Source organism: Aphelocoma coerulescens, chromosome 1 (genome assembly GCF_041296385.1).
Source record: "Aphelocoma coerulescens isolate FSJ_1873_10779 chromosome 1, UR_Acoe_1.0, whole genome shotgun sequence".
Taxonomy (NCBI): domain Eukaryota; kingdom Metazoa; phylum Chordata; class Aves; order Passeriformes; family Corvidae; genus Aphelocoma; species Aphelocoma coerulescens.
Genome location: NC_091013.1, coordinates 116,083,487 through 116,093,192, shown reverse-complemented (window position 1 = coordinate 116,093,192; position 9,706 = coordinate 116,083,487). Strand labels below are relative to the sequence as shown.

Genomic DNA, 9,706 nt, shown 5'->3' with positions numbered 1-9,706 from the left:
TCTGTGTTTTTAAAATCCACATCAAAGCTATATGAGACTTGAATTATACAAAGCAGAGCTGTTTGCACATTTCTTAAAGGTTTGCTCATAGCTGAGGTAAGAAAAAGTGGACAGAAAAGCAGACAGTAGGCTTTTTTTTTTCAGACTGTTTTATTGCTGCTGATCTGCAGATGGACACACAGTACCAGCTTCATATCTGCTTGTCACTATGGCACAGTGGCTTAGAAAGAGATTTGGATATGGATCAAGGTGAACAAATGGAAAAAACCTTACAGAAGAGAAGTGATCTCTTGTGGCAGGTTACCCAAAGAGACCCTGGAGTTGGAGATACTCAAAAGCCATCAGGACACAATCTGCTCCAGGTGGTCCTGGTTGAGCAATTTGAGGTGGTCCTGGTTGTGCAATCTGCTCCAGGTGGTCCTGGTTGAGCAGGGGGTTGGACCAGGTGACTTCCTAAGGTCCCTTCGAACCTCAACCATTCCACAGTTCTGTGAGATGGCACAAAGCAAAAAGGAGCTGATAAAAAGGTGTAAGGTGGAGGCAGTCACAAAGAACAGCAGAGATGCTCACAAAGAAAAGAAAGTGTGGTTCTGAATTTAAAATCCTAGTGTCAGGGTTGGACTATTTTACCAGTAACTCACACTCAGTAAATCATGAAGGTTTTGTGCATCACCTCGATCTATAAAATGAGGATAGTATTTGTCACTGTGCTGTTGCAATGGCAAGGTCATCTGTTGGTATAGTCTGATGTGAAGTCAAGGGTGGGCATAACTCTCGGAGGGATAAAAATGAAGGGTTTGGTATTAAAAAGCCCAAACACAAACAAAAAACCAAACCAAACTCCTTTATAGGAAGTAAACTTTTTAAAAGGCAGGAGAACCCCTTTCCTCCAAGCCACTTTTCGTCAGCAAGAGTGGTCTGAACTTTCCTTTAAGTGACAGAGATGAGAGGTGAAGCCCCAGCCGCTGCTACCGTGTACCTTTGTTCGATGCCAGTGTTTACAGCGCTGGGCAGCAGGCACAGATGTGGTGGCAGCTAGACTGTGCCCGGGACAGCGCGAAGCCAGCTCCTGACTTTGCATGGACAAACGAGTGCAGACCTCAAAGCTGGCCCGACTTATAAAGCAGTAGGCTGGCGCTGGCGTTTGCAGTCAGTCAGGAGTGTAAATTCTCAAGGCTGCCTATCCTTTTTCTTCAGAGTTTTTTTTTTTTTTTTTTCACCTCTGATCTTTTCTCTTTGTTCACACTAATTATGACCCATTAACTTAAAAAAAAAAACCAACAAACCCAAACCAAACACAACGCGCCACCCTCCAGGCGCGGGGCCGGCGGACAGCGTGCGGCAGTCCCTCCCCCTCCGCGGCCATCGCTTCCCTCCCGCGGCCCGGGCGCTCGGCAGGGCAGGGGCCGGACTCTCTCTGCCTGCCGGGCCGCGGACGGGGCTCCCCCGCTCCCCACCGCCCCGCACAGCCCCCGCCTGCCAGCGCGGCTCTCCCTGCCCGCCCCGCCGGCAGCAGGGCAGGGGCGGGGGCGGTGGAGCGGCGGCTCCTCCCCGGGGCGGAGGGACGCGTTCGCCGCCGCCTCACGCCTCCCGCCGCCGTGGGGACTCGGTGCCGGGTGGCTGCTGGCGGCGTCTCCTGTTCCGTCCCGTCCCGTCCCGTCCCGTCCCGTCCCGTCCCGTCCCCTCTCGTCTCGTCTCGTCCGGTCCGGTCCCGGGGATGTCCGGCGGGGGTAGCCGGCGGCGGGCCGGCCCCTCCTGGCACAGCACTTTCTCTCGCTTCTTCTCCAGGAGCTCACCCGGCGAGGGGACGGCGAACAGGTACGCGGGCACGGGAGCGACGCGGTGCCACCTGCGCGGCCGGGGGACGCGGGGCTGAGCGGGGCCCCCGCCCGTGTTGCGACGCTGGTGGGCGGCGGGGCAGCGGGAGGAAGCGGGTGTTCACCGTGGGGAGCCCGGGCGTTCCGGGGGCCGGGGGCGGCTCTTGGGACAGCGGCGGGCCGGCGGCTTGTCCGGGGGAGCTTCGGACCGGGGTGCGCGGCTGGCACTGCCGCCATGGCCGGAGCGGGGGGGGCTGTGCTGGGGCAGCGCTGCGGTGCGGGCACGGCTCCTGCTGGGGCGGTGGGACATGGGGGCTCCCTGGGCGGTGCATCGAGCACCCCCGGCCCCGCCAGGCTCAGCGGAGTCTCTGTGGAACCTGCACTTGCTGGGAATAGCCCGCCCCGGGGCTTCGCCGCCGCCGCAGTCAGCGTGCTGTGCCCCCGGTCGCAGCCCCTTCCTTGGGGACTGACAGCAGGGCAGGGCGCTGAGGTCTCTGAGGGGTTTGAAGGATTTGTTTGTTTTTTCTTTTCAGTTTTCACACTGAAAGTTTTCTTTTGGACTGGTGTAAATCACGCGTTAATGAAACATAAATATTACTGATGTGTTTAAGTCTCAATGCAAAATTTGTGGTTTATGGAAACTTGGTTATTAATATTTTTTTTAGTCAAGGGAGACTTTACAAGATGAAAAGGTTTGGAAACTTCTTGTGTATTTGTTCCTCTTCCTTTTTTTCGGTTTTTTTTTTTCCCTTTTTATTTTTTCTACTGGTGACTGCTTTCTGTTTGTAAGTAGGAAAGAAGCACAGATAAGTTTCCTTCAGTTGCTCAGGCAGCCTCATTGTTGTCCCAAGTTAATGAGCATATTTTTGTGGTGAAAAGGTGTTAACTGCCTAGGCCTTACTTCCTCGGTGTAATATTTATTTTTTGCTTTTAACGTGTTGGTTTTAATCTGAGTCATTCCTGATAGTGCATAGGTTTGTGTTTAAACTGACAGACAGTAAATACAGTTTAATCAGATAGACAGTGGCTATCGCAGTAGTTCTTTCAGCGAAAAGCTTTAGGATCTTGCATTGCATATTCTCAGCAATCATGGGAAATAGAAGAGCCTGTTGGTGTCTTACACTGAGCATCTTAAATGGTCTTGTAAATGCACCATGAGGATTTTTAACTTTGGGGGTTTTGTTTTACTGAAAGCATTTGACATGCCAGTACACCACCAAGGACCCACTGGTCGTTTATAAGCAGAAAACGTTGCTTTTTTATTTCCTGAAAAAAAAAAAAAACAAACCTCAGGAGCAAGGCTGCTGAATCAAGGACATCTTTACAATTGCTGGAATATCGTGGCTATTTTGTCTGGCGGGGATGGTTAAGATATGGGAGAAGGAGAAGGTTTGGATCTGGCTGAGGACCTGGAGAGGCAACAGGAGAGGTTTCATCGCATGACTCCTTGCCAGCTCCCTACAGCTGTAGTTTGGGATAAACAAGAAAGCCTAGCGGTCACCTTGCTAAGGAGGAGTGATGCCACTTCAGTGGTTTGTGCGCTAAATGGCCTATCTGTAGGTAGCACTCATGGCAGACCTACTCCACTTAACTTGGGGCTGCAGTGTAATCTTTATCTCAATCACAGTTTCATTTCCTGCAGCCAAGAGCCTTTTCTTTATTCGGAAGCTGGGATAGTCCACGCAGATATGGAAAGGCTCTGGCCTCTTGGCCGCGTTCTTGAGCTCCTCCCGAGGTTCGCTGCAGGGTGGTGGCCGTGCCTCCTTCCTGGAGGGAGGCGAGCGAAAGCCCTCGCCATCCCGAGCCCCATTTGGTATGTTAAGGAGCTTTTCCTTGTTGTGCTGGGCTGCAGCGTGGCACGTTAGTCAGGAATGCTGACGTTCTCGTATTTGGTTTCCACTGGCAGCCTTCTTCACAGATTAGCGTAATTGCATGCATTACCCAGCGCCGGGCTGGGATGAGTGCCGCAGGTTTGCTCCTCGTGTTTATTTAGCGAGCTCGGCCGTGTAGCAGCATGGATCGCTGAACAAAGCACGAGTGCGGGGAGGGGGGACCGAGGCTGCTCTGGGTGTTTGTTGTGAAGGTGTGGAGTGCGTGGGAGAGGTGGGGAATGCAGCTTTTGTGAAGGGCTCGGAGAAATGTATGCACTGGCATGGCTTCCCCTTCAGGTTATCGGTGCGTTGGAACCAGACTCAGTTTGAGATAGATAGATAGATAGATAGATAGATAGATAGATAGATAGATAGATAGATAGATAAAGAAACTTTTCTATTGAGGCATTTTGCCTACTGATGGGGTTCAAAAAAAGTAGACCTAAGTAAAGGGGGCAGGAGAGGGAGCAGTATATTGCATACACTCTTGTGTGCCTTTGCTGACCTCTGGAGACATCCCACTTGATGTCTCTGCAGAACATGATGGTTTCCTAAGTTTTAAAAGCATGCAGAAATGAGCCCGTGTCTGTCCAAAAGTCATTCTCCATCTGCTCCTGCAAATTAGGCAGTGGTGGGTGGCTGGAAGCTGCCAGCTTTCCTTCCCCCAGCTGCAGAGCTGGCCCTCAGCTTGGTAGGGGATGGAGCTCTTGCCCACTCTTGCTCCAGACCATGTTCAGATTTACCTGTAAAAACACAAAAGCCAAAACACAAGCCTACCATGACCCTGGTTTAGAATAGGAGGAAGGGGATCAGGGGAATTACATAGTGTGTTAATCAGTGTCTTACTCTTCTGAAAACCTCATTTGACAAAGAGCTTATGTTAATAATTTGCTCTTACAGCAGTTTGTAGCTCTGATGAACATGAGACTCGCTGGAGGCTTGCTTGCTTGCTTGTGGAAAAAATAAGCTGTGCAGATTAGTTGCAAGTTTTGTGGCAGCAAAAAGCACAGCACATGTCTTAAGAGTTCACTTGGCTTTTACATAAAATGTAGCCAAATGGAAAGCATCTCCCACCCAGTGCTTGCCTGGTGCTTAAGTGTTCTGCAGAGTTGGGGCTGCTTTGAGTGGCTCTAGTGCTCTTCATTCCAGGTGTTTATCATTGACCTCCATCCAAGGAAGTTATTATAGTTACAGTCATTATGCTCTACTGGACTATTTGCTATGTTCAGTAATACACAATTGGTTATTGGTTACCACAGTGTTTGTCCTGGAGCAACCTACATCTCCAGGATGACAAAACCCAGTGGCATTTTCACTATTCTAATAGAAGTCTTAATTTTTTTTTTTCTTTTAATTACTAATACATGTCTCTTTAGTCCATCTAGAAGAAGACACAGCTTTTATACTGTAAGTCAATCTACTGCAGATTCTTTCAGAAATGTGTGGCTTCTGTGGCTGAGCAATTGTTCTTTTGTGAATAAATGTGACCTTTCAGGGAGGTGTGATGCTTTTTACTGAGGTACCATCAAAATGTCCTTTAAACTATGGGTGCATTTTATGAGTTACTCCATGCAGTGTTTAGCAGGTTCATTTCAGATTTCTCTTTTTCCCTCCAAGTGCTGTTGGCGAGTCACAGAACTACCAGTGCAAGTTTGGTTTGTCAGGATATTTCATCTATATTGCTGAAGTATACCAGAGATATCAAGTAGGGAAGAGCAACCTTTTATCTGGTTTTAGAAGGGTTTTGGGGAGCTGATTTGTTTGTTGGGTTTTTCTTCAGGCTGAGATTGTTGTTCCATTCATCCATTAGTTTCTAACTGAGAGCTTTCAGAGATGAAGAACTTTGTTTATTCTGCCTGAGGAGAGATTAGAGAGTCTTTTTCTTCCTTTGGGACTTGCCAGTCATTGTTCCTGTTTACAAAGAACATGTATTTTTGTAGTGGTAAAAACTGTGCATTTGAGGGACTGCTGGAAATTGATGGGAAAGGGAGCAATAAATTGCAAACCTGGTTCTTCTGAAATTACTGCCTTCTGGCTGGGTTGGATTCAGATACCATTGGCATCTTTGAAGAAATCCATTGTCTGATGGAAAAATCAGTCTCTGCTTTCTAGTAAAGAACCTTTTCCTTTCAAAAGCCAGAGAAGGCTTCTTTCTGTTGTTAAAATTTGGCTTATTTATGTGTGTACATGAGGGGTGATGGTTTGTGGAACCAGCAAGAGCAATACTCCAGCCATATAGAAGAATTCAAATTAGACTTGCCTAAGCAAGGTGCATTATGAAAATTTCCTGTACGTTTGTTAATTTGGGGTTTCTTTCTTTCTTTTTGCTTCCTAGATTTCTTTATTATGACTTCCATTGCAGCATAATTCAAAATAGTATGAAAGGCCCTGATTCAGCAATGTACCAATGTGGTTGCCTATAATTAAGCAGGTAAATAGTTCTGTGCACTCTAGTGGGTCTACTTGCTTGATTAGAATGAGGCACATACTTGGATATCTCGTGGGACTGAGACCAGGAGGAGCAGGGCCAGCAGCTGGCCATGTGTGTGAGAGACATTTCCTGAAGGAAATGTTACTAGAGTCTTAATTAAAATAGAAGAGCTCTTTGGAAGAAACAAAGCAACGTTTTTTCCACTATTTTAAATGTTAACAGCGCTTTCTCCTTTTCCAGTTATTGGCATAAGTGCCAGAGTTCATGCAAAAATATTTCCAAAACAGCTACAAGTCTGTGGTTTTAAGGAACAGTTTTGCCAAGGTGAAAACTCCTCGGTCTTCTCCTCTAGTGAACAAAAGGTTCCCAGGTGGGAAAAAAAGAAAGATTCCGAAACATGTTGCTCTAGGGATTGTATTTCTAATTATGGTAACTTCTTAAAAGGGTGGAAACCCAGCTACTGCTTTTAATTTCTGAGGGGCTTTTGGATTTCATACAGTTCAGTTAGTATCTACTATTATACTTGCAAACAGTAGCACAGCACTGGGTTGCTTAGGCTTTAACTCAATTCTTCTGGTATATTAATTTTAATTTCTAATATAATTTTTATCCATTTTAACTGGCTTTGCAGTATCGCTTTTGAAGACTGAAGGTTGGCAATGTTGGTTTCTTTACTCATTTCACTTTCTCATGTCAGTTTTCAGCCATGAAATCTAGTCTCTATTGGTGGTGTGTTATTGTGATTTCATGAGGTGCCTTATTTTGGAATAGAATGTTGTTTTTCTGAATGTTCCACTGCTTCCTAAGTTGCTAAAATATTTTACAGAGGGCCGTATATCTGCTTAAGCATTTTGGAGGTCTTGAGGCCTACGTGTGTGAACGCTTTGTGGATCTGTGCTTCACCTATGGACAGTGTTGTGTTGGGAAAAAATGTAGGAAGAAGTTATTTCTTGTGAGCACACAAACAGAAAAGGCAGAAAGAACTGCAGTGACAACATGCTTTTTTTATTTTAATCATCAATTGCAGGTTGCAAATTTGGCCATAAAATTTATTTTGGTTGGACTGGAAAATGCAAGCCTTCAAAACAAAAGAAGGAACTTTGGTATCTGTAGGATGCTTCCTGGTGTATATTTTGTGAGTAAAAGATGGGAGTTGTGGAGAGTATTTTCTTGGGTTGAATTAGTAGCCCTCTGTACCTTTACCAAGAGTTTTCTCCTCCAGCCTGACTAGAAGAGCTCGTTGCATTTTACTGGTGGCACCAGTCTCTCTTGCTTGTTTTTTCCCAGGTTCTTTTTCTTAATGACATCTTTTTGAAATTCTGGTATGCTCTGTATATCAGGGCAACAGTTGCTGCTGCTTTAAAGCTGCCCTGGATTATTTTTCTTTTAATATCTCCTATTTCCATGCCATTTTTTAAGTACCACTGTTGATCCCCAACCCTGCAAATATGCCATTTGAAAACATATCTATTCTTTATGAATTTGAGAGATGAATAAATAGTTTGTAGATCTGTTTCTGATGTTATACCAAGTTTTTGTGTTAGTGACCAGTAACATATCTGTTTCATAAGAATGCTGGAAGCTATCTAAACAATCAGACTGGCAAATAGGGAGCAGATTCCACAGCAGTGTTACTGTTACTATGCCTGACAGATGCCAGAAGGAAAACCTTGATGTAATCTGGTATAATCACGCTGCCCAATATTGGAGTAAGCTCTGCTCAGAAACATTTATATTTCTTTCTCCAGCCTTTGTAGGGCTGTTCAGTTCCCTCACACGTAAAACAGATTAAGTTATTTAGCAAGGGTCATGATATTTATTTCACGTAGTTCTAGCCTTTAAACTTAAAGGTACATGTTCAGTGTAATGACATGGTTTGGTTCTTAAACTTTTTTCATGTAAACTTTCATTGTAAGATGTGGCCTATCTGCGATTTTTCTGATGTGTTTATTTTCCATTATATTCTCAGTTTCTCATTTTAGTCTACATTTTATACTAACACACTTTGTGCAGCTATCAGAAACCATGTAACACAGCACTGCTATTGCAAAACGTGAAGCTGACCCAGCTTTGCTGCACAAGCAAAGAAATGTATGTAAATCAGCTGCAAAAACAGGTCTGAGAGGAAAGATTGTTTCAGTTAAAACAATCTAAATTGCTTATAGCTGTCTGTAATCAAACCAGTTTCGAAATGAGGCTAGTTTAATTGAATATAATACATTTTGTGCTATTTCAACAATCAACAATTGTAACACTTCTTCTGCCTAAGTTCCTGCCTTCTCCTCCTCCTTGCTCTGGTTTCTCCTTCCTTACTTCCTCTGCTTTCTTTTCCTCCACTTTGCTTCTTTATTCATTTTAAATGAAAAAGCAGCTTTGCTTTCCTTTGACCCTCTAATTTCAAACTCAATAACTTGTTTTTATAATTACCATTTGTCTTAATGTCTTCAGTTCTCCTCCCCTCTGTGTGTGGCCTAAGCTTAAGCATAGAAGCAGCAGCCAGAAACTTCACATTCTAATTTCTGTGCAAAATTCTCCATCTCTCTTGAACGCAAGCCCCAAGAGCCTTGTCAGAGAGTAGAGGCAGATTTTGTCCCTGATGCTGCTGTTTGGTTTCCCAAGAAGTGTGTTAGCCTTGGGAATCTTGCTGAGAGGTTCACTGAAATTTTTCATTTCGGAACTTTATAAAAATGGGCAACATTGTGGTTTTGGGGGGAGGGGAACAGGAAAGAGGTTTTAATGAACTTAATTCATTGGGGGTTTTTTTTTCTGCTAAAATGAAACCATTCTTATTTTCTGTTAAATACTTACGTATTTTAGCCATCAAATGATGCACAAGGCAATTCTTTTTATTCAGTTGATTTTCTAGCATCTTGTTGCCACTGAGCTTTACAGTAATATTTTCCTTTCAGTTAATTTAACAAATGGTTACTGTACCCTTGCTCATATTCCTCAAGGTACATGCCAGAAGTTTGACTCTTAAAAAATTGACTTTTTAGATTAAGTTCTGATAGTTCTCCTGGCTGCACAGCACACAAATGGCTTCACAGTAGTGATGTTAATGCCTAGAGGAAGGTGTTCCCTTTCAAGTCTATTTTATTTAGTTGGATTAAAGGGGAAGGATAGGAAAATTGTTCTACTGAGTCTCCCAGGCAACCCGAGCAGTTAATAAACATGGTATTGACTGTAACATCACTGAAAGATGGGGACTGTCAAGTTCAGTTTTGTTTATGAGATGACAGCTTCACTTGACAAACTGCTGAAATACCATCCTTAGATGCTTAAGACTTGGCACTGATGCTCCACTTAAAATATTTGCAAGTGTAATGGCAGCAGTCTAAAACTCAACATACAGAGGAATATTAAAAACCCAGATGTAATAAATAATTTTCTACTTGATCTGTTTGAAGAAAATGAAAAGTTTGTATTTTTGAATGTATTTTGAATTTTTTGAATTTAATAACTTCACAGATAATGTAAAAGAGGACAAAACTGTAGCATGTGAAGTTTGCAGATGATGTGATTGAAAAGTATAGAAATCACCATGTAGATGACTTTGGAAACAAACTAAGTTGTCATGGTTGACAGTC

General features: G+C 44.3%; 1 protein-coding gene across 2 annotated transcripts in view; it reads left to right on the top strand.

The window, feature by feature from the left end:
• The first annotated feature begins 1,591 nt into the window (after window positions 1–1,591).
• CRYBG3 (crystallin beta-gamma domain containing 3) overlaps window positions 1,592–9,706 on the top strand; it is an 83,309-nt gene continuing 75,194 nt past the window's right edge. For both annotated transcript variants that reach the window (XM_069025566.1, XM_069025558.1), the window contains exon 1: window positions 1,592–1,818. In XM_069025566.1, coding sequence (XP_068881667.1) covers window positions 1,718–1,818 — 101 coding nt within the window. In that variant the 5' untranslated portion in view covers window positions 1,592–1,717. The remainder of the gene's footprint in view (window positions 1,819–9,706) is intronic.